The sequence below is a fragment of the Struthio camelus genome, chromosome 5, assembly GCF_040807025.1.
Source record: "Struthio camelus isolate bStrCam1 chromosome 5, bStrCam1.hap1, whole genome shotgun sequence".
Classification (NCBI taxonomy): domain Eukaryota; kingdom Metazoa; phylum Chordata; class Aves; order Struthioniformes; family Struthionidae; genus Struthio; species Struthio camelus.
Genome location: NC_090946.1, coordinates 37,286,711 through 37,312,545, shown reverse-complemented (window position 1 = coordinate 37,312,545; position 25,835 = coordinate 37,286,711). Strand labels below are relative to the sequence as shown.

The window sequence follows — 25,835 nt, the reverse complement described above, 5'->3', positions numbered from 1 at the left end:
GAGGGAACAAGGCCTCGCCAGGCATTTCCACTGTCCTATCTATCAATGAAAGACAGAGGATTTGGTGTCAACAGCAACACTACAAATAAAAATTAAAATCATCTTTTTCAAGTGCCTTCGGTTAGCACAGAGTTTGTACTGACTTTTATTCTTTGTCTGACTGCCAGTGCAGTGCTTGCAAACCACAGTATTCCCAAACTCTGATCTCTATTGTCTATGTTCCAACACATCGAGTTTAAAAAAAAATTCTTGGCTCCTAACTTCATATAATAAGGCAAACTCATTTCCTTAATTTTTGGGAGTACACATTTAGAAATTACAATAGCAGAAAAATGCTTCAAAATAAAAGTTATTTAAAATGTTAGGGTCTTGTTTCTTCTCACCACTTGCAATAAGCAGAGCTGATTATCTCCTGATTGATTACAGGAGCTTTGCTGTAGTCAGTGACTTAAATCACATAAGTAAAATGCAAGTTATCTGGAAGCAAGTGTCACTCAAATGATGTGCCCTGATATTTATACAGTGTGAACAGAGCTCTACCTAATGGAACTGGAAGTCAGTCAAAATACCTGAATTGTCAGAGTATGGAACAAGCTGAAACCAAGCAGCTAAGGGTTAATTAACTTACGGATTTTTTTGATACATTCTCAAAATCAGTATTCCTCATAGTAAAATTTAGAAAAGGCAGTTCTTACTTTTACAGCAAGAATGACATATCACAGAGCTCAATGGAAATAGTTTTATTGCCTGTATGCAGGTGTATATAGCCTCAACCGTAGAAATTTCAGGAGCAGCATATCAACGAACAGTCATCTTTTCATCTTCACTAGCTACTGCTTATACAGAGACAGAGACGCACGCGAGTCAGACAACTAAAGGAGGTGGCATATTACCACTTTACACAAGAATATAGGTAACAATTCATAAACTTCTCAGATCATGTAAAAGCTTTGGGCACATTTACTCCTTGGGTGATACTACATATTTAAAATTACAGGCAAAAATATACCCATTATAGAAATTAAATTTAAATGCAGCATATTGTCACCTATCACTTTTATAAGACAAATTCTGTTCAGTGCTTCACATCACAGGCAATGCAGTTTCAAAGAACTTACCAAACTAATTTAGAATTAATGAACTTACCAGTACCTTTAGTCCCATAAAATGGTTCTGGCAGAAATCTCAGTCACCAGATTTTGGGCCAAACTAACACCAGAAGAACCATCTTGCTTTCTGCACTGTGGTGATTTCACTTCAATATCAAATCAACAGGCCAGTGGAGCGTTATGGGGAACTGCTGTCTGAAGGACCATCCCTCAAACAACGTATAAAACACAAGCTTCGACGCCTTTCATGGCCATGTTAACTCTGGTGACTACACACTGCATGCCCAAGTTGCCTTGATGTTTGAAGGTGGGCATGATAATTTATTTCCTAAAGATCTTGTCGAACTATCAACTGCAACCATGTTATTTATTCCAGTCGCATGTGAACAGATATTCGGAAGCAAAATAAATTAACATTCTTTAGAATGAGACACTTGGTAAGGAAAAAAAAACTCATTAAAATAACTGACTTGAATTTAAAAGCAATAGGATCAGCAGCTACTAGAAGAGACCTATCTTTAGCAGCTATTGCTGCTCTGTTGACTCACTATAAATTATTGTAATTCTATTAAGAATTGCTCTAAAATTCATGCAGTCCTTTTATTACTATTTTCCTTTGTTTTCAATCACAGAAAAATACATATTTACACTTAAAAAAACCCAACAACAACAAAAAAATAACCCCTACCCAAACACAATTGAGCTTTGACAACAAAGACTGCCAACCAGTTATGACTGAGCAGGATTGACATAAGAAACGTTCTGGAAATGCCACAAGCTCTACCTGCTGGAACTGCAAAACAGCACTATACTCCAGAAGCAGTAGAGTTTATTTTGCACTTTGCACACTCAAACATATAAAAATACAGCTATACAAAAAAGTTATTTTTACTGAAAAATGATTAATAAAGTGACAAATGAAGCAAGGAAGTAAAGGAACTAGAAACAAGTGCTTAATTACAATTATGTATCTGTGCAATACTGCCACATGAATGTTTGGTAGGCCAGTCTTTAGAAGAAGAGAAAGTCACAATTCTCATGACATTTGCTGCACGCTAGAGGACCAGGCAAGGTACCAAGCAGAGGGGTGACCTGCACCTCAGAAGTAGGAAATTGTTAGAAGCCCTGCGACAGACTCCAAAAGCAGAAGAGCCCGTGCAGTGGTCAGCCTTGCTCTCTTGGCCAAGTATCACCTTCGGTTTCAGTAAGGTGTGACTAGGCTTCAATATAGCAATATAAGTGTACCTCCGGTATCTTTTGCAGTTGTAAACTTTTGGATTATCACTAAAAATTGTATCTACTGCTCTTGTATCATCACAGTCACCACTCTGGAACAGTGAAGGACAGAAGCAGCATAGTACCGTTCCCTCCCTGGTCAAGTATTTCAAGTCAAGTATCAGCAACGGTATCGGTAGAGAGCGGTATGTGTAGTGCTCAAACTTTAGACCAAGCTTTTGGTATGTTTTCTCCCCACATGGAAACACTGTTCATTTTTAGTGTTGTTTCTTTACTGTAAACGCTCCTTTGCAAAAAAGGAAATTACAGGACAAATACGTTTTCAAAAGTTTATGACAGGATGCCTAGCTCACTGAAAAATAAAAGCTTAAATAAACAGCACAAATAATGAGAGGTAACATCAAGTCTTTTAAAAGTTGCTTTTCATAACTTCTTAGCTCTTTTCTAAATTCCTCCCTTAGAAGAGCCACCGACAGCTAATCTTCACAGGTGATGAGGAGCATGCTCAAAAGTGAGTAGTTGAAAAGTGCAGGACACTACAAGCTTAGTTTGATACAGAGCAAACACGATAGGACGACGATTTACACTATCTAAATTTGGACTGAAGTACACAAAATGAAGCATATTAAAATTTTGTTTTTTATTCCAATGAGTTTTCAATTAAGGAGCGTATATAATAAGATGACTGTTCTCACTTGTAGGAAAATAGTTTTAAAATCTGATTGCAAGCAAGAGATGCATCCAAAGTAGATTAACTATAGATTTAAAGATTACCTATTTGTCTCATTATAGTATTTCTGATCAAACCTTTTAAAACACAGATGCCACCTAATATAACCAGATTTCTTGTTCATATTAAGAGATAAATGCCTCACCATTGTATAATAGATCATTCCCCAATTAAAAGACACACAAATTCTCCTTACGAAATATAAAGTGATAAATAAAACATGGAAAAAATTAAAGAGGAAGACAAAACTATATAAATTGGCATATAACGCAGTTTAAAAAGGGACATTCAGGCAAAACCTTGGAGAATGTTCAGGGAGGCGAATCAAGGAGGTTGTCTAGCTAGAGTACCCACTCGCCTCATTCCTCATCACCCAGTACTACAGAAGCTTTTTTTTTTTTTTTTTTTTTTGTTACACCATGCAAGTCTAGAAGCCGTAACTTGCTCTGTGATGCCTGGGAACAGATGCCAAAACATAGAAGACTACATCTAAATTTAAACTCTCCAACCCTGTCAGCAGATAAGAGGGACTAGAAAACGTGATTAGCAATGTCTCTTCTAGAATACTCTGGTGCTACATATAGAGTAGCAAGGTAGGCAGCACTCCAGCCTGAATTTGTGCCTCAAAAATAGGGTTTTTTTGTTTGTTTTGGACAAAGAAGGAAAGAAAGCAAGAGAAATAAGCACATGGAAGTTCCAAAGACTATGAGGCTTGTCCTCAGTGACTTCTCCTTATACTTGTTTTTCTAATATGCCAGAGAAGAAAACAGCTAAATATTCATTTCCCAACACTAACACCCATCGACATTGGATCACAGTAGAATACATGCTATGAAGATCTTATGACTAATACTGGGTTCCCTGACTTTATGCAATGAAGTCTGAAATCTGAAATCAACTTCTGAAACCTGTTTCTGGTTAAGTCACGGAATTTCTTAATTTAACAATTACTATCATAAATGAAGGCAACAGTGCCCAGCATTTGTTTTGCTCTCCTTCTAACCTTCCCTCATCACAAACCCCATACCGCTTCTTAAGCTAAACAGTAAATATTTTGCAGTCCTGCCTGTTATAGCCTACGATACCTACACACTCAAACTTTAAAAGGGACTAAGTACAAGAGTAACCCATCCATGAGAAAGGGCATCATGTAGCTGAGCCCTAACATTGTTAACTAATCCCATGACGAATTACTGATAGCCTTTTAGTTCTCTCAATATACAGGATGACACTACAATGCCAAGTAATGACTGTACGTGTGCATCTTTGAACTATCACCCTGCCTGTAAGGTATAAACATACAGTCGAATGGAAGCAGTATTCCACAGCAACCTGATTTCATATATTTTTTTAAGAAAAGAGTTTTGACAGTCTGTATTTATGCTTACCTGTCTATAGCACTCCTCTTTGCTAGGTTACACCGCTCAATGAGAACGGATTAATAGTCACATCTGATCCACAACGCTTTATAAATTTGTTTGGGATAGATATCTGTGTAGTCTTCTTCCTAACTGAAGATCAAAGCAGATCAGAGACTGACATATTCAAACAGCAAACAGGTATGCCCCATATTAGACTATGAGAGCTTTTACATGCTTAACGTTTTGTCCGATATACACAACTCCATGAAGGAGAGCTACCGCTGTTAGAAAAAAGTAGACAAAACCAATCCTGATTTTGAGGGAGTGATGAACAATAAGCAGAATTTGGATTATCCTTCTCTAGATTCTAACAAAGGAACCACTGCAGAAAGCAAAAGTTGACAAGAATAAAGCCAATCACCCTAGTTTACGATTCAAAAGGAAAAAGTTTTCATCCTATTGCTATAACACTACAAAGCTATAAAATAGTAACTGCAGAAAGACCAAGGATTTTTGGAAGACGTGTGTTTCCCAAAATCTGTTAGGTTCAAGAAGCACCAATTTCTTTCTCTAGGGAAACTTCAAGCTGTCCTAGTTTCAAGTTGCTAGTAGCCAGAAAGTAAGATAGATTTAAAGCTTTGAGGACACTCAAAGCAGAACACAACAGAATCTCACATGAACCAGGCAACCAACCTTAAAAGGGAAAACAAATCAATAAAGTAGACAGATCAGGGGTAGTTAAGTGCCTGGCACTCCATGGCTCAGCATGCAGCGCTCATTTCAATCTGAGCACATGGCATTGCATGCTGATTTGAGACAGTCTCAACATGACTCATTACAGGATGAGGCTACACATCATCACTTTATAAGTTCTCAGGTTTAAGCCAAGTGAATATAGCTTTCAAGATCTTGGCAAGTTGTTAACGAGACTAAACTATGCATCATCAGTTCTTCCATACATGAGGCCAACATGTTCTCTCTCTTCCAAATAAGCTTTCAACAAGTCACTAATTCTGTCTGTGCAACTTTACTACAAAGTTCTTCATGCAATTACATCCTCCCGGGGCTGTACTTGGGGAACTATTTCCTGGAAAAAGGAAATAGTGCAGTTTCAGCCTTTTTGAAAAGCTCCAGCTCTAAGCAGTGCACACTATTTGGGTTCAGGAAGAAATTTTAGCAGCTTCATGCACAAAAGTCACCACTAGCAAAAGCAGCCTCCTAAAAAAGAGAGGAAGGCAAAGACAGTAGCAAGTGTGTCCTCTTCTCTACCTATTACAAAAAGCATCAAAAAATATTGCAGAGAAGTGTTAATATGTCTGATAATTTAAGGTATCAGCTTTCAAAAAATTGATTCTGAAAGCAAACCTTTTCTCTTCCACTGTAACCCTCATGATCCTCCTCCTATTAGACAAGCACGCAGTTATCTTGAAGTAACTGAATGCTCCAGCTAATACATCATGAAAATTCATTTGCACTAGTTGCTGGCAGATAAACAATGGGAAATGTTTCATTATATTTAGTCTAAATTCTGTATTACTTTTCCTTCCTACAGTAATAATTTTGCGTCGGTAAGCTTTCTGTAAACGCTCCCAGAATTCAGAGTTCCCTTCCTTCATGCTACCCCCAATTCCTTCATAACCCCTGCAGCTGAGGCAACGCCTTTCTTCCCTCCCTCTTCCGCTAGCCTGTGAGCTTCTGATGCTGGGAAAAGACAGAATGAATAAAGAACGCTAAATACTGCGGGCAGACAGTTCTTAACAAAGCACAGTGCAAAGCAAGACTGAGGACTTGGGAGCAGTTAGGTACACTGCCATCCTGTAAATAATCAGAATGTAAGTATATAAGGTAGCAAGACAGACTTCACGTGATGTAAGGAAATCTAATGTTAGCATCAGAACAAGCTGCAAACAAAATTTATTCACACCATGAGCATGCCCAACAAATACAAAACAATGACATTTGAGCAACAGTTATTATTATGTAGCAAGCTTTGTCTGCTGGCTACAGAAATATTTAAGAGGCATAATAGTTTTCCCAGAAGCTGCAGAAGCTTGGGAGAAACGCGCCTAAACAATGGGTTGTACAACCTTTACAATGTTGGTGTATAAGAGTAGCTAAAAATGCAGCGTTTAACATATAGTACCACTTTCTCCGATTCTTAAATTTAAGTATCTCTAAATCTGTACATCTCTACATAGCTTTCAGTAGAAAAATACATGGAGGGTGGAATCAGAGAATCACAGAATCGTTTAGGTTGGAAGGGACCTCTGGAGATCATCTAGTCCAACCTCCCTGCTCAAGCAGGGTCACCTAGAGCATATTGCCCAGGATCACATCCAGACGGCTTTTGAATATCTCCAGCGAAGGAGACTCCACCACCTCTCTGGGCAACCTGTTCCAATGCTCTGTCACCCTCACAGTGAAGAAGTTTTTTCTCAGGTTCAGAGAAGACATCGTTCAAAGGGATCTTCAAATGGCTTTTCACTTTCCTATTGGGGCAAGTTTATTTGGAAGGTTTTGCACTTTCAGCTGCCGTCAGCAACACAACACACACTAGACAGATAAGACTTTTCATGGAAAGATCTGATTAACATAGCAGGCACCAAATCAAAAAAAAAAAAAAAAAAAAGCGCCATCCTGTGACAAGGATCTCTCTAGTCAACTATTCCCCAGATCACAGCACTAAAACTCTAGGGATGTCATGATTATTGCAGGAAAGCTAGATGATAGGAACTGCTTCTTCCCTCTCTGGGCTAGTAATGCTGACACTGCAGCACAAAACTGAAAGAACAGTCGGGTCACATCATTCCTGGAAAACACATTCACACACACGATTTCTCTATGATCTCCTGGTCAGAGGTGGCTCTGCCGGTTTCAGACACCTCCTCCACCTAGAGGAGTCACTCCAGTAAAAGAAAAAGCAGTCCTCATTCTCTGCATCTCCTGCCTGTCTGCATTTAATAAGATGTTCTCACTCTACACGTGAGTGCAATTTAACCTCCTCATACTTCTTTGGCACTGCAGAGCTCAACACAACTTAAAGAAGGTGACCCAGATTCTGTCTGGGCAGCACCAACAGATCTTTCAGCAGGACTGACACTGCATGATCCCTGTTGCCAGGGATGCTTAAGGGAGAGAGAATCCAGCTTGATTTTCAGATCCCAGGTGAAACTTGCGGGGTGGACAGTAGAGGGAGCAGAAATAGTCAACTGAATATTTCGCTTAGAATGACAACAGTGATTTTAGAATTGCTACTGTTTAAGACAGAATCCACTTGATCTATGCTACTATCCAGTTATTAGATGACAGCATGCAAACCTTTGTCATGATGTGTTTCCAAGAGCTCTGACGAGCAGTTCACATGCTTGACAGAAACCTGCTCGTTTAAAACCCTGCTGCGGTTCACTACTCCTTTTAGACAGCTTAGCTTTTCTCTCTGCTTTACAGGAAAGCTAACACAAAGGAATGGTCACAAACCCAATCCCCTTCCTGAATATCCTCACAGATGAATAACAGTGTTAGCATTTCTGATAGTCTAAGCAAGTCTCATGAGTGCTCTAGCATTCTGTCTTTACTTCAAAAGCAAGTTAAAGGAAGAAAAAGCTTAATTTTAAACGTTTAGTGTTGTTCAGTTCAGAATCCCATGCAATTGATACAGATTCTGGCCTTTTACTCCAACTAAAACAAGATTAAATTCTGAGCTAACCTCAAAAGCCTCCACCCAAGAGTAAACATCCCCTCTTCCCACCTATTAACACCTTAAATGATGAGTATTCCTTGGAGGAACAAGATACAGTACCTTGAGAAGGAGGAAACTAAAAGGCTAGTAGGATAAAAGCGCCAAGGAAGGACCTCATGCTATAGCAAATGGAAACAACATTTAGCAGCCTCTCGCCAGAGACCATGCAACCAGTCATAGCTTGTAGGGATCACTGAGTAAGTGAAAGATGTGCTTAACACAACGAGCCCAAGCATTTCGTATTTCTGTGTTTTAACACACATTATTGTAAAGAAAGCACATGCTTGTTTTGATATATGTGGTGCTTTTGGTTAGTGTTTGTGTAGCTGAAATTGCTACATGAAACTAGATGGGACTGCAGCTATTAAGTTCTGCATCAGAGGTTTAACTGTGATCTTGATTTAAGCAAGTCGTTTAATCTGTCCTCAAGCTCACTGTCAGCGTTTCAAGCACAGATTCTCTTTTTGGGTCAACCTCTCCTTTTCAGGAGAATTTGCTTAAACGTCTAAGCTTACTAACTCTGTAAAAATTTAAGTGATGGGGGACAACAAAGGAAAATGCATTCACTTCAAAGATCATAGACCTTTTCCCCCCTATTTTATTTTAAGAGGAAATGGACGAAAAACTGACTTGCTTTCATATGGTATATGGCATTTGTACCACAAGAGGGCACTAAAAGCATTCTTAAAGTCAATCATTAAACTTGCTGTATACATCACAGAACAAAGTCACAAGGTAAGGAAATATGCCCTGCTTTTGCAAACATACATACTCTTCACGTAAGTGTTCAGAGATTTGGTGGTATAAGCATACTGTCGCCATGTATTCACACTGCCTCTACTTGCAAGAGAGCACCACAAAGTTTTCTGAAAAAGCACTATTCTGCCAAGTAACCAAAGGCAGTGAGACAAAAGAGACTTAAAGCATAGAACGTGTTATGTTTCAGGTTTTGAATACTGTCAATCAATTAATTGAAGTTTGACATTTTGAATTTTGATCTTGTCTACAAGAATATGAAGGGCATGAGCTTGTGAAGAACTGGAACTACTAGTCAGAGGAAGATGCTTGCAGTTGGAGAAAAATATTTTGGGTGCAAGCGAGTTCTGCATGTCCAAGCATCAATTTTATTTGCACACAGATAAGGGAAGGCCCCATGCAACAGCAGTTAACAAACTGGCACTTTCCAGTAGTCAGCTGACCAACGATCGCTAAAAACGTGTGTCTGCCATGTGTAATTTTTTTTTTAAATAGCAAAGAGCATATTATAATAATAATTATTCATAATATCTGAATGTTCAGGTCAGCCAACGAGGTGTGACAGGAGCAACCCTTTAGGTGCTAGATGAATGCTCCTCTGCTGCATTATAAAAGCCATTGACAATTATTTGTCATAAAACCGTACAATATCAACCCTGGCAACGTACCACTTCAGCATCAGATGAACTCTGCTGGCTTTCTCTATTGGCTTGATGAGCGGCATAAAGCCAAAGTATTTCACTTCCGCAGCTCTGAGAGTTGACCATATTGCTACCATTAATTTTATCCCTGTGACATAAGGTCTCTTTGCTCCTATTACCTGTGCATCAGATACGGAGGCTTAGATATGTCAGGCAACGCACAGTTTCTGCTACTTAACATGCTTCAGAAAGTCACTTGCCAGCAATATTATAGCAGTATCATTTAATAGCAATATATGTACCACTACTGCCGAGTCCCCTCTAGAAGGACTGACACAGGATTTTCCCATGACAACAAAGTCTTCTGACCGTTTTCCCAGTTATTTGGGAAAAAGGGACTTGGCACCTGCTAGTCCAAGGTACAGGGGCATACCTAGTACTACAGCACTGTTGCTTTTGTAGCCACATTAACTCCACCTGACTGAATTCCTCCAGTTGCCTAAAATGCACTTCAAACATGATAAAAAGTTTTAACAGTTTTTGCATCTTCTAAGCAAACCGAACCTTTTACCTTCCAGGTAAAAAACAGACAACAACAACAAAAAAACAACCCAAAACACCCTCAACACCACCAAAACCCTTTGCAGATTTAGAAATTATTTTACAATGAAAACAAACATTTCTATAAATCTTAAGACAGGAGCCAACTATTCATCAGTAGAAATTAAATAGCAAAGCACAGGTCTGAGGTTTCTAACTCCTCTTCTCACATGCATGAATACTTACTACGTATTTCAAATTTGGGTTTGAAATATAAACCTGTCTGAAGCAGAGGCAGTTAGAAAAGAAGGACCAGGCAGCAGTACAGGAGCACATAAGCAAGCATCCAGCAAGTCAGCGTCAGCGTAGCATGTTTCCAAAGTCCTGTACTAACAGCAAATGTCCCAAGGAGCTTCAGAAGATTCACGTTTCACCTATTTGAGATGTACACGAGATACATACCTGTAATCCAACTATAAATTCAAGTTTTTGATCCCATCAAATCTTTTGATGAAGATTTGTGCATTCAATACAGCATGCTAGCCTATCAATACCACTGCCCATTTGTTCACCCTGCTAATAATTCCCGGTAACAAAACAAGGAAGTGCAACTGCCTTGCTAACTTAGTTAGGTCAGTTCACATGACAAGAAGTGACAGGCAGAGCAGAGACACAAATACTACATAGGCATACAAGCCAAAGCACAGGCAGCTCTACTACTGCTACTTTCGGAAAGATATTAAACAAGAGACCAGATTTGAATTTCCAGTTTCTAGGTCAACTCCTCAGCACACCAGGTACTACCAGATGGCTATTTTTCAGTTCTGACACATCTCCAAGGAGATGGATAGAAATTATTATGATGTGCCATCAGGTCCGTAACAGCAAGAGGACAAAGTTCAGTATCAGATGTCCCGGGCAGCAAAACTTTCTGAAAGGCTGTGAAAGGATCTCCCGAAGGAATAATCCTGTGATACTGAAATTGTCAAGCATACATTTGACCCAAGTACTTGCAAATGTGCTGCATTAGCTCTACACCCAAACTCCAATTCAGAAAGGTGTATGGAAGTATTGTTCAGTTTGAATGCTGTCATAAAAATGTGCATTTCAGTTTGCCATGGAGCCAACCAGCAACAGTTGTTATTATTTTTTCAATGAATTTTGTAAGTCTACATGATATTAATATTGTAACAAACGCTATAAGGTCAACAGGTAATGTTAAATATTAGCATCTAAATAGAGTCTGCATTTTTTGGTTCTACTTAGCAGTTAAATAATTATATCTACTAATAATAATCTTGGCAAAGGCTTCGTAGTAAGTGGGTAAGGTCAAAATTTAATGTTACAATCACTTCTCAATTATTTTGGACTGAAGGATACACAACAGACTCCCAAAACATCAGAATACTTTTAGAAGCAAACTGAGGTCTGGATACACATTCTTAAAATAATTTATTCTTGGAGACTCAGCCTAACTTTTGGATAGTCTACGACGTTTCCTCTTGAGCCAGTTGAAGTTTACAGTGAAAAAATTATTTCCTCAAACCTTATGAAAAAAGATAAGCAATCTGCCTTTTCATTTTTGAATTCTGAATTTTGATTTAAAGCACAAATCATCATCAGGGTTGAATGAACCAGCATGTTTATTTTACAAACACTCTGAAGAAGAACGTACAAAGAACATTTACACCACTTGTCAGGTTCATACGTTCGGGTTTCTTGTACTCAGACAACAGACAACCTAAAGGGTATTACAGATAGAAATGGAAAAGAGAAAAATATCAAGAACGGAAGAGTCTCAGCAAAAGGCAACAACATATATATGGTAAAATACCTAAACATTGGAGTTCTGACATTTAATGAGCAAGTTAATCCAAAGAATACCGTAGTGTATTACAGGCTTTATAGATTCCTAAAAAACAAAACAAAAACCCCCAACTAGATGAATATATTCACGTTCACTTTCATCTGTGGCCAACCTAGCAAAAAAGGAAAGATAACACTTTCCATATGTACTTTTGACAAGGATTCCTCCTCACACTGAAGAATCACAAGGTTCCAAAACTGGGATTTTAATTTTAAAGACTGTTGCTATTATTACATAGGCTGATCAGTGCAAATAGCAGCCAAGAATCAGTAAAACTACAGCAATATGATTTTAAGTACTATGAGGAGCTTGGTGGGGGGTAAGGTGCGGAGGAAATCGCACAGAAAAGAACAATGCAAGAGACTGTTCTGTGGTTGAAATAGAGACATTATTAGCATTATCCTTTCTGCTTGATTTCCAAAACACAGTTGCTGTCACTGAGGTTTGACTGGAACAATTTTAACCCCGTGAGTTACAGCCATTTTTAAAGAAGATCCTAGCAAAAACTAAACACTGAAATTTCTCTCTAGTACAGCAAAAAAATCCCCCTTGCAATGAAATACTGAAGTCCTACTCCTGCTTGGGGTATCTGTTGGAACATTTAAGGGAAGGGTAGTCCTATATTAAAGTTTCAATGAAAGGTACCATCACAAAAGTTGGTATTATAGAAGTCGGTGAGACACCCAACATTTTTGCTCTAACATCCCTTGCTAATATACCTTTAGCCAAACAGTATTCATTTCTCTGCACAACTGAAGTGCTGTCAATCAGAGCAAAACCGCATAAGGACTTGGGAAATCATATTATTCTAATGGCACAGTTATGAAATATCACCTACGTTGGTGCGACATCTGCAATATATCAGGAGATAGGATGGCCTCTGGTCTATACTTAGAATACATAATTCCAGCTACTAAATCAGAGAGTAGGTTTTTCCCATGTTTTTTTCCCCCGGTAGTGGAATGCAAAAAAAATCCTTCAGAGAAAGTCCTAGTAATACCAAAAAATCACAAGCACTTCCTGTTTTCATTGAAAAATAAACAAATGAAATAAACTGTCACCGAGGGATATTTCTAATAGAAAGGGTCTACCAAATGTATTCACAAATGTTCTTCAAGATTGCTTGGGAGCAGCACACTAGCCCATATGCAGGTAGAGGTAAGAAAGTTGAAATATTCAGTGGGGTCCAGTGAAACAAAAAAGTTGTCTCAAAAAGCTATTTGTTTTTTTTAAGTAGTTACCAAGGGCTACAAAACATTATATCCTGAATATTTTTAAGTATTTTAGCAGGGAGAAGAGGAGTTCAAAGTGAATTTCCTTACAGATTTTTAGAGAGTTAAGCACAGTGACCACACACCCCATATTAAAAAAAGTTGTCACAATATAGTGCATTCCATAAAGACTGAACACAAAAAAAAACCCACAAAAAAACCCTCAAAGTATTGAAATCAATGAAAGGATAAGAATTAAAACTACAGTTGCTCCTTACCAAACTCTTCAGCTTTAAGAAAACCCCTCCATTTGTAAAATTTGAAGGAACATACATGGAGGCTGTTGAGTAGCCCTAGCAGTAACAGCTGTGCACTTCTGCAAGTACCAAATCCATCACTCCTCATTTACCAGTAAAAGATATGGGTGAGGCTGTTAAGGTATGATAGACACATTCAGGAAGTAAGCTGCACTCGGTGGCAGCCTTCCAGTCATTTAAGAAGTTGTCCTCAAGCACTTCTTGACAGACCACAACTTTCCCCTTACGAGGGGAATTGCCTCAATCTTGCTCTTTATAGAGAGAAAGCACTATAAAGCAAGAGGGAGAATCCTTGGAAAAACAGCACACTAATGAATGCAATGAATTTCAGATGCAATACTGAAGGCAAAGGGACATTATTTCACTTGTGGTCCATCTTTCGGCTGTTGCTTACCACTGCATACAGAAGAGGTGATGTTGTACAGAAAAGGATAAAACTGCAAACAGCGGATCAATTTCAGGTTGCTTTCACACTCCAGACACTTTGTAGTCAAATCCATCGCATGTCTGAAGGCCTGCAGGGCTCCACTCACGTTGTTCAGAGCCAGATATGCGTTTCCTAGGCTCAAAAAAGTCAGAGGCTACAAAGAGAAAAGCAACATTCCTCAGCATAAGTATGTTCACATTTTGACACTGAAACGGAAAACACTCTGCCAAACCCGCTCTCCCAAAACTGGCTGGAAGGAATTTAGAAAGCTTTTCTGGGATGGCCTACCTGTTCCTAGAACAGAGAACCAACAGCTTGATGCTCTGATGCTAAAGGAAAGTGGTTTTGACCTAAGGCTTATGTTTAGGATTCCAGCTTTCTAAGATGAAAAACATCACTTGCATACACACGCACCGAGATGAACATTAAACATTATAACTCATCATGAACATAATGCTCACTGCACAAAGTAGCGAAGAACTAAAATGAAATGGTGAAGGATATTCTTAGTAAGACTGAAAGTCAGCAAAAAAATGGAGAAATATTACTAGCCTTCTGGTAGTAAAGATGCGTTGGATTTGTCGACAACGTTCAGGGTTTACTCTACCAGAATCAGGTTACTCAAAATGCCAATTTCACGCTAACTTAGAGGTGCGCATCTAGGCTTATTTTCAATTCCTTAAAATTTAATATTTTTGTGCACTGCTTTTGGCTAGTCTCCCCGAAACATTAAAAAGCTTTTTAAAGAACAGATGTTAAACACCTTTTTCTCTAGGTAGAATTTAATCAATAGTTTAATACTGGTACATAGGAAAGAATTACATTTTGTTTTCTAAACAGTTTTTCACTTATACAAAGAAATTTGCTGCAATTAACAATATAATGCTAGAATAGTGACTATAATATTGTAACTCAGCAGTCATTTTTTCCCACTGAAAGAATTCTACATTCATTATTTGAAAGTCTGGAGACCAATAAATACCTTAATATTTTTCAGAGTGATCTCAGCCTGTATTGAACACCATTCAGAAAAAGGTGCAAGCTGAGCAACTGGATGATGCAGCAAAATTCACCAAATGGTAATTTCTTATAAATAAGGCTGCCAATTCAGTCTAATATTACATTTAATCTTGATCAACAAGCTTTTATTACCTTATGATCTATATTTTGTATTAATTTTTTTTAAAAAAGCTTTTGCTATTATAGCACATACTTCATTATCCGTAGCTGTAATTCTGTCTGATTTGTATTTACTTTCCATTACATTACAGAAAATTCCACTTAAGCACAAATTCTCCTGCCAGACTTTTTGATGCAGCAGGTATTATAGCACCGGGAATGCCTAGACAAAATGGGAGCAGGCATTATTGTAACGAGGTAGGATTTGCCAGTATTTCTGAGGAAAAATCCTACTCGTGCAGTCTGGTCCTAAGGATCCCAAGGAAGCTTCCAATTCTGTGCTTTCAAGTATTCTTCTTCAGGCACATTGTATACAAACGCCTACAGTTCCTTTTCGTACCTGCAACCCAAACCGGCTAGATTCCTTTCCAACAATTGCAAAATTGCTCCTGGATGTTAAAGTACAAAAAGTTGTTGTTGCTTGTTTTAGTGCTAGATGATTGGTGGCCTGGCAGTTTTAAGCCTTCTCTTCATTTAACCACAGAGGTGCAAGCACAGAAAAAAGTTACTTAAGTTAAACTCTCTGAAGCGTCTCATACGTCAGATCAAAATTACTTGCCAAGGAAGGGTGCTGTGATATGGATATCTATAACCCTGGCTAAATTTACATTCCATCTTACTTTATTCCACCCTCCTTTCCTTTTCACAATTGTTTTGCCCAGTCCCATAGTTTATATAGCTTATATAGCTACTTTACACATGAGACAGGCAACAATCTGCAAAACACGTATATTTTTGTCACTCAGAAATACAAAAACAAACAAACAAAACACTACTGTGAATCTATGACTGGAAGCAAGTTTCATCAACACATCTAGGGTACAGTTCTTTGGATATGTAGATGAAATCTAGGGACAAATAAAACAGTACAGAAACAATCCAAGTGGCCCAACAAATCCAACAAAGCAAAGAAAGATGCCTATGAAGCCAGAGACCTTAGTGACGCACGTGCTACTTTTAAAACTTTTCCAAAAAAGCCAGATGGAACGCTGACAGCACTACGGATCTCCATTTTAGCTAATACCACCACAATCTCAGATTTGGAGTCCTCGGAGCTACTTGTTGGTATACTGGCTTTGGGAGGCAAAAGTTTGTCATCTATTCTAGAGGCATTTACGTTCCAGAAGCTTATTTTCTCAGCAACCAGCACTGCCCAGTTAGCTCCAGTATTTAAGTGAAAATTACCATCCACTCCAAACCACAAACTGGAAGCTGAACTGCATGCACAAGTAAGCAACGTGCAGTTAGGAACTCATGAAGTAAAGGAAAGGACGTTCACTACTGAACAAATACGAAAAACAGCTTCTTACCTCAGAGGCATTGATGGCCAAAGCCTTTAGCAGGAGCCTGCTGGCATCCAAATGAAGACCATAATGAATCAAGAGGTTAGCAAGATTGACTAGAGGGATATCCTGATACTCGTGAGGAGCCAAATTAAATGCTTTTTTCAAACAGGCGATAGCAAAGGTGCTATTTCCAACTGCACGCCAGTACAATCCAGCTTCATTAAGCACAAGCCAGAGCGGATCTTCTGGCTGTAGGAGAGTTGGGGAAAAGGAGGAAAACACACACAAAGAGGTGTCTCAGGAAGACATGAATGCTCATCTCTGGTAAAGAAGCACATGCATATTACCATATTAACTAGGCATAAGTTGCCTCTGACTGCTAGTTGATTGCTTCATCTGCCCTACCTGGGTGAAATCCAAACTAATGCAACTTACTATCTGATCTGCAATTTAGTTGGAGTTGCTGCTCACGCACTTTACTCACGACTGCCTTTTATTACGGCCACAAAGTCCCTTAAAACATGCAAGTGATAATGGTTGGCTGGCTTTGGGAAGCAACATTTGCTAGTCACTTCAGGCTTCAAACTATACTAATACAGATCTGCGTAAAAAAATGTTGCCTCTCTGACGGTCAGGCACTTTTTAATAGTAGTTGGATATGCTTCTAGGTCCTATAGCCAACATCAAGATTCCCTGTCAATTTAAGGTTTCAGAATAGCTTTTTTCTTAAATTTAGTTATCTAGCTATTTGTCTTATGGATAAATGACACAGGGTAACACGTACTAGATGCTGTTTAAATAATATAAAATAGCAAGTGACAAATGAGGGCACACAGAAAAGTGAAGAAGAGTTACATATACTTTGAATATTCCTACCTTCTCTTTGACCTATAAAAGAAAGAGCATGCACTCGTTCTAGAGAGGAAACAGTACAATTTCAGAACTGACAGAGCTAGGTAAGAGATCATCTTTCAGATGGAGCAGCTTGAAATGGTTTAGAAACACTTATGGTCCAGATGTCAATATTCTCAGCATCCCACGTTACCCAGTTGTATCAGCAGTTTAACGTACAAAAGCAATAACTAAAGTTAACGTCCATTCCAACCTCCATGTCTGAAGCCCAATTGCATGCATGACTAAGAAACATGCAGTCGGGTTTAAAGAAGCTAAAGAAACAAGAAAGTTTACAGTAGTGTTGCATTAACACAATACAGCTAACGTTAGAGTAATGCTGCTGAAAAAGTCAATGGGGACAAAGATTTTCTTCAATGTTTTAAAAACAGCCTTACATAGGATAGTTTTACCTCTACTTCAAGTGGCACTGGAAGATAACAAGACGTATTCTTAAACTTAATCCTTGGCAAACTATTAACGCTTTTGTCTTTTTCCAAGACAAAAATGCTAACTGTGACCCTCCCACTCTAGAGAGTTCATCATCTGCAGAACAGGCATGACATAACGGTATTCTTACACCAGAATCTAAATGATCAAGAAGTTAAGACTTTTAGCATGAGGGCAACAGAATACTATAGTTAAAGTACCTGTGTGCTACAACAGTACAACACTAGCTATCTACAGGATTGTTCTGAACAGTGTAATAACAGGAATTAACTCCTACTGTTAATTTTTCTTCTTCTGGGTAAGACAGAAGCATATAGTAAATGGTACTGTTTTTAGACTAAAAACAATACATACACACACTGCCTTGACACAAGTTGTACAAGAGAATTAATTTGAGAAATATCAGCTTGACACAAAGAGAGTCAACCTCTATCTCAATGCTTCCTGTCATTTGTCTTGTGCTGACACTGCGAGGCCCCACGCAAGATGGAGGTGGCATTTTGCAGGGTGTTATAGAGATGTACTCTCTTTGCCCCAGAGCGCTAATTATCCTGACAGAGAAGATTGACAGAGGGTTGGTTTCTTTTTTTTTGGGGGGGGGGGGAGGGGTGGGGAGGAGTAGGAAGAGCAAAAGCTAGGCATGCAAGGAGAGATGAAAGATGGAAGAAAATTAAGAAACAGAACAATGAAGTAGTTCCAAGCTATTTTGCTCAGTTAAGCAAACGGCAGCCAGGACTAGCTAATACATTGCTGCTCACAACGTCCTGCAGTCACAGTAGGAACTACAGGGCTGTTTGGCCTGTCCTGAGGCTAACTGAAAAGGATACTTCTCTGTATGTTTGTGCTTTTTGGGCAACCTAGATTATCAAGTTAGTGTCACCTTAGTTACAGCTACCAAGTAAGCTTATATCTTGCACATCACTGACTGACTTCTTCAGAAGTGTAGAAACCGTTTCAAATACGAATTCTTTATTTACCTCATGCTACAATTTCTGACATACCTTTCTGATGGCACGACTGAGAAACGTTCCTATCTTCTCTTGTGTAACAGTTTGATTGTTGATACGAGAATGCAAGATCTGGACAACAAATTAAAAAAATAAAATAAAAGAAATTATAGCATATATGAGTCACCCAATTCTCATTTGCCTAAGTCTTCCCTTTGGTAGAAAACCTAAAAAGCTTGTTCTAAATACATAAAGTGAACATGTAACTATTAAAACAGCCAATTCTACAGAAAGGAATGTGAAGGACTAATTTCAGCCTAAAGTTACCAGCCTTAGAGAATACAACAGTTACTGGAAACCCCAAGATGATGTATTGTGTCAAAGGATTGTTAGTTTTAGAAGATAGCAGTTCTCACAGTAACTTAAATTTCTTATTCTGTGTGCTTTTCGTCAGCATTTAAGAGAGGTCAGTCAATAGTCTTACGGTAGGTGACAAGTTCAGCCTTTCGCCAGCAGTGTTAAAAAGCACTTGCTTCCCTTCTTTGGGAGCACTGATTGGCTTGTGATACCAAATCATCTTTTAAATAGCAATATTTTTCAAGTCATGAGTAAGCAGTAAAAAGGAGAAATTTAAAACAGAAGAGAATCAATGAAAAACATTGTCTCTTACTTGTCTTGCTTGATCATCCGGCATCTTAAATTTCAGGTCTAGATTACTGTCAAGTTCTTTGACCAGTAGGTATAGAGATTCATTGTTACGAGCATCAGTAATGGAGGAACAGTCTGGTGGCTGGGTTTCTCCATGCACAACAGCTTCTCCTGAGATACTCAGGATAGAGCGGACTCTAACAATAAGAAGAACCAAAACAAACCAATACCACATGCTGCACATCACTGATATTTAAATATAAGAATCAGCTGCATCTCAACTGACAAGTCTCACACTGTGGACTCCCACGAGACGTGAGCTGGAAACCAAGGCAGTTTGAAGACTATCCTTCCCTCAAAAGGCATCAATAGATAAGTTTTTTACTTTCCCTTTGTAAGCGTATAACACCTGTAAATAAAGGTCAATTCAAGAGAGATAAGACATAGGAGGTTCTTATACTAATAGAGATCGCATAACATTTCGGATTAAATGGATAAGTGAAAAAAATGAAAAAAGAATAAATACTTCATACTAAAATTTTATTTTAGGAACATAAGTAGACAAATTATTTAGGAAGAAAATCCTATCCAAGCTGAAAGCTGTTTTTAAAAAGGAGGTTTCAGGACACTTGCAGATGGGAACCTTTGCTTTAACACATGTTCGTTACTAGAATTATACTGACAAGGAGAAGAAATCTTTTTTACTCTCACTATTACAGTGTTAAGTGAATATGATTATTATGAAATTACCTTGACCTAAGACAGATATTCCAACATAGACACATTTATCTTATCCTATGTAATAACAAATACTGGTGACTATTCTAACAACTAAGATGGTTTTCAGCCTCTGTCCAGAAGGACAGGAGCCAAGGCTTTCCAGACCGAACCCGTCTTCAGTATTTTCTAGTCACCACAATTTTCCGTCAACGTAACTAGACCTGTCCTGCAACAGTTACTTATATTTACTAACCTGATACTTACCTATTTCTCTCTCTCTAGGTCTAGTCATCTTTTTTTTTTTTTTTTAAACATACTCTAGAACACATTCAGGCTTATACATAAATCCTTTGTCTTTTAGTAATACTGTAAAAGTTTCATGTATTCACCTTGTACTAAAATCAGGGAACAATCATCATGGAATTGGGTCTCCCGACTGTTACAGTTGTAGCAAAGATGACACTAAAGGAAACCATTCCTTCTGTTAAACTGCCAGAGAAAATGAACATATCTGTGCTGTTAATCCCTAACGGTATCCATCCTCTCCAGAAATAAAATGCTCATCTTGTATAATTAAGACAGTAGTGTGACAGCAACTACATCAATGGTGTCAAAATCTACAGATACCACGTTTTAAAAAATCAGCACTTGCCTGAATCCCTTATTTTCTGGAGGCAGGAAATAAGTTGGCAGTTCTTCTGGATCAGGAATTTTGGGGAAAGATTTCATGCACTCTGATCGCTTAGGCCAAAGAATATGCTGTTTATCCTAAGGGGAAAAGAAATTATTTTTGATTACTTTCTCATCATTTTTAATCCTCTAATTATGAAGCTAATAAGAACATTAGGAATAATCTGGAAAAAAGAAGAGCAGAGATCTTTCTTTAAAACAATTATTTTCTATCTCTTCTGGAATAAGGGTTGCTCAACTGTCTACCTTTACTCGCTATACTACTTCATTTGCAGATGTTTCCAAAAGTAGTTGAACAACCACCCTGTCTGCACTGCAGCACAGTTCAAAACAAAGGGAAACTGGTAGGGAAAAACTACACAGGAATTAGTATGCTGAAGCAATTCAGAATACTAGATTCTGTAGTGCTGCCACACACCAACATTGGGCCACCAAACGCTAAGAAGTTCTACACTAAAAAGGACAAGATGCACACTTTCACAACTGTTCTTTGAAAGAGGAAAGCTTATCACATTCACTCACTCTGTTGGCTTCTACACTCCAAACTGAAAAAACAGAACGAGCAACAGGGGAAGACTGCAAGGATTGGCTGTGGTCACTTTGGTTTGCATGGAGATCCAAATTCACGGATGTCATACTAGAAGTTGAAGAGTCTTCACCAAACTAGAAATAAAAGATAAACAGAATAAGAATATTTCATAAGGAAAAGAGATGGTATATCACTCGCTGAATTTCTGCATGTTATATTCTTCCCCACCGTTTACGTGGTTAAGCGTCACTGATGAAGTGTTGCAAACAAGTCAACGACAACGAAAGCGTAAACCAGAAAAAAAATGCTAAAAGGTATCATACAAAGATTTCTAATAGAACACACACAAACAAAAATCTGTGTTTCTAGATAACATGCCTCTAGTCCAAATTAGATTTATGGACACTCACGGCTTGCAAAATTATCTTGATAATCTGAATTTACAGTTACTGCAATAGGAAGAACACCAAAGGAAAAAAACAAAGCACAATTAAAAACAAATTATCCCTGCTTTCTTAAACTAGTTAATGAAAAACTCCAGAACATTTTCTATATCACAAAATAAATCAAACCATAACCTTTATCTATAGTTCTAACACAGCAGTGGTGTTGCTCAGCTGCCTTTAGCTTTGGATTTTCAATGTTAACACATCAATCGTTTTTTAAGATTTCTCAATATCACCGTATCAGATTTTCTTGATGCACTTGCTAATTTAATATCTTAAATTCGCAAACACTCATGAAACTGCACTAACAACTAATTTAAAGGCAGCTAAAACAATTTATCAGCAATGAACTCTTCTCTTCTACCTGTGAATTGCTCATTGCATTTTTGTGCTCTTTCTGGTAGGAAAAAAGAGATTAAGTGAACTACTGCAAATAAGATTTAAATTGGAAGTAGCGTGCAGATACTGTGTAGTTTGAGTCATATGACTGTGAAACATAAGAAATTACAATCCATTTTAAGGCTGTAGAGATGGTAAGCGATTAATACTACATTATTTTAAACACTCTTTGAGCTGTTATATTGCAATGTTCTTCCACTGCAGAAGTGATTCTTGTTTCATATACCACACACGTTAAAAAAGGAAACTAACTCCTTAAAAATCCTTTGCCTCTTCACGAACATTAGCTACCTAATGCTTTTCGTTGCCTTCTTTGAAGTAAACTACATTTGAAAGTTGAACGTGTTACGCGCTCCTAGAGCATTTCAGTCCTAAAGTTTAGTTTACGTATGTAAGAGAAGACTGTATTCCTCAAGTCACTTGATTCTTGCATCTCCTAGAAAGAGACACTTGGCTGTTCTACACAGACTGAAAAAGCAGAGGAGACAACATCGAAAGTGGTTGGTATCCCATAGGAACCTGAGACCTGGAAAGAATAAAGCTTTTTAATTCAAATGAACCTTCAAACAAACAAACCAACTACAACATCCCCCCTCCCCACGTAAGGCTCAAAACTTCCATAATCGACAGTGGATCTCAGCTTGTATTGCAAGTAAAGAAAAAGTACCATAAACTCTGATAACGGGACTATACCATTTCTCACTGTAATTATCACATGCTAAATGTACCTCCTTCATCAGGCTTCAAAAAGATGAACTATTTTGCTAAATAAGACAGACAGGATGGGACTTAAAGTAGTGACATCAATTCACAGACAAACCTGAACATATTCCACATTTTCAAAAACGTCTCCACGGTGGTATCGAACAGGCTGATCCCACGGGCAGTGCAAGCTATGCTGCTGGTTGCCGAGTCTACAAATCTGATGGTTCCCTGCAGAGCACAAAACATTTTTCTGTGATATAACAGGTTTCGAAGGAAACAAGAATAACACACAGCAAAAAGTAAGTCAGAATTTTGACAATCTTTTTTTTTTTTTTTAAAAATATGAACATAGAGGAAAAACCATTTCTGAAGGAATCAAAACTATTTGTTCAAGAACATATCACGATCACTTATTAAAATAAGTGAAATCAAACTGCCACTGAGGATCATCATAAAATATTAAGTTACTTCCTTATATTAATCCAAATATGTGCAATTCTTCATTCCTTTAATGAGCATGAACTGAAAAAAGGTGTACCTAATTGAGCTTCTTTTGCCATTTGTGTCTCATGAATGATGTTCCTCAAGATTTGCTCCTCCTGGATGAGCTTATACTTGTCTAAGACATCTTGTTGTCTAAGATAATGGTCATGCTGCTTCTGATATTCCTTCAATTCATTTAATGTTCGCTGAAGTGATCTTGAAAATTGGATAGTAGAAAACGTTTACTTTGAATGTTTTTTAAAATACCTTTTCCTATAATTTTGCACATTTTAAACTTTATTTTGGATTCATTACAGTATTCTTATGAATAATTTCCTTGCACGAAGAAATATACAAAGTTAAATATCACAATTTTATTAGAAATGCAAGCAGGTACTGAAGCAAAACAATAAAAATGAGATTGTATGAATTTTCACTGGGGTGCTTCTTCAGTTACCTATGCTGAGCCTCTAGTTTTTGCTCAAGCTTTTGCTGACATAGTACAGCATGCTTCCTTTTCACAGCTTGCTCAAACCCTGGTTTGGCCTGTAAAGCATGATCGTAACACAGGACCGAGTGGTTGTATTCCCCAAGCATCTGAAAAAGGGTAAAAAAGAGAAAGGAAAAAGAGAGAATTAGCCATAAAACCTCTAATTTTCTTCTTTAAATCATTAACTACAATTTTAGGTTGTTATGATGAGCAGCCTGTCTTTTCTGAAACTCAGGCCACCGTATCTGCTAGCGGGGAGCTGTGGGAGAATTTCTCTGGGATTTATTAAAGTGCTGATAAAAACTTCTGCTTGCTGAAGGACTGACATTTTTGGATGTAGTATCATGACAGAATCTTAAACATTAAGCATAAAATGCATATGGAACACAAGATACATCATAAAAGAGAAAAGCATTACAAGTCTAGCCAGATTGATTTAAAATTATTTGGTTTTATATAAATATTGGAAAACAAAGAAGTATTTACCGCATATATATTTCCCAAAGTGTAATAGCTGGTAAAGAAGTCACTGTATTCCAGAGCTGCATGGACCACAATAGCAGCATCTGCAGAGAAGTGAGCCCGGTGCAGAATATTTGCCAAATTTACCAATGCAATATCTTTATTCTGTCTAAAAAAAGAAAAAAAAAAAAAGAGAGACATTAAAGGAGGTCTGACTGTGCAAGCATCATGCATAAGGACACTTAACTCTATATTCATATACTAAGTATGTAATTTGAAAGAAAAAAATCAGGTGTTTAAATTATACTGACTTCACGCCTTATAGCACATTCTAGACGGATAGGAAATGCTGAGAGTAGCAGCCAAGTAGTTTGTCACACCTCATCCCCTCAAAACTGAGGGTTAAACCAAGGGAAACTAATTTTCTTAAGTATTGATTCTCCTGACGCTTTGCTCTCCTGAAAAACAGACAGACATTTTCCTTACTTTATACATACATACCTATCTTCTGCAATACCGTACAGGTGTTTTTCACTTTTGTTCACTGCACTAAGTCCATTTCAAGCTACGCAACAACAACAGAAACTACCTACGGGCTTTAAAGAACCCGCTACATAGCCACCATGCAAACCTTTCTTTCCTCATAACGGTGACTGGATAAGAAAATAATAAAGTGAGCTTTATTCCTATTTTATTCATGGATGATAAGCAAAAGAATAGATGCTTCTGGATCGCAGATCTCCCATCTTGTACTAGATCTCAACTACAAAGCCATTTTTCTGAGATGACTTATTCTGAAAGCTAAATCATAAGCCATAACAAGCAGTGTTTAGTTTCTTGCAGTAGTCAGGCGAATCATATTTATGTACAGTACTGAAAAGAGCACTTGCACTTCAGCCACATACAGCTAATTTCCATTTGTGCTTGAAAAGGTAGAAATTACACCGAATTTAAAGCTTTTAAAGAAAATCATCATGACGCAATTATTCCACAATGGCACAGAAGAGGTTTCTTTGGTGCTGACTGTACTGGATCAAACGTGATAGGAATATCACGATTAATTGCACATAGCACTAGATGCACATTATTTACAGCTGAAAACAGCTAAATTAATATTTCAACTCTTATAAATCGATCTACTTTCTCATACTGCTGTCAGCTTAATTCTTGGTTATATTCTTCTAAATCACAAGCGTCTTTTCAAAACTAATTTTCACAGCAACTTTGAGCCTGTCTTTTTCCCTTTAGTACCAACACATTAAAAAGCAGCAGAATCTACATTTCTGACCACAGGTCTTTGGGACTGACTGCACAACTTTTCTGACGGAATAGAACCATAGCAGTTTATCTTAAGCTAACAGGTTTAGCTAAAACAGCTGAACTCCCATCAACAACAGTAGCCAATGACTCCCAAAAGCTGCAATGAACCTGTCACTGCCTTTGTCAGCCTTATGGCTATTACGAAATGTACACAGTTCATCTGCTTGACATTCACAGCTAAAGGTACCAAACATTCTCCAGCATATTCTGCAAGAAAGTAACATAGTAACTGGACCCCCTTTGCAAAGGTCCCTAA

The 25,835-nt window shown here is 37.9% G+C and overlaps 1 protein-coding gene across 3 annotated transcripts in view; it reads right to left on the bottom strand.

Moving 5' to 3' along the window:
- The window catches only part of TTC17 (tetratricopeptide repeat domain 17), a 62,022-nt gene that overhangs the window by 18,291 nt on the left and 17,896 nt on the right, over window positions 1-25,835 (bottom strand). For all 3 annotated transcript variants that reach the window (XM_068945551.1, XM_068945552.1, XM_009682816.2), the window contains exons 7-16: window positions 24,284-24,428; window positions 23,765-23,904; window positions 23,363-23,523; window positions 22,940-23,052; window positions 21,268-21,408; window positions 20,708-20,823; window positions 19,358-19,532; window positions 18,742-18,819; window positions 16,424-16,648; window positions 13,902-14,088 (exon numbers count right to left, since the gene is read on the bottom strand). In XM_068945551.1, the coding sequence (XP_068801652.1) occupies window positions 13,902-14,088; window positions 16,424-16,648; window positions 18,742-18,819; window positions 19,358-19,532; window positions 20,708-20,823; window positions 21,268-21,408; window positions 22,940-23,052; window positions 23,363-23,523; window positions 23,765-23,904; window positions 24,284-24,428 (1,481 nt within the window). The remainder of the gene's footprint in view (window positions 1-13,901; window positions 14,089-16,423; window positions 16,649-18,741; window positions 18,820-19,357; window positions 19,533-20,707; window positions 20,824-21,267; window positions 21,409-22,939; window positions 23,053-23,362; window positions 23,524-23,764; window positions 23,905-24,283; window positions 24,429-25,835) is intronic.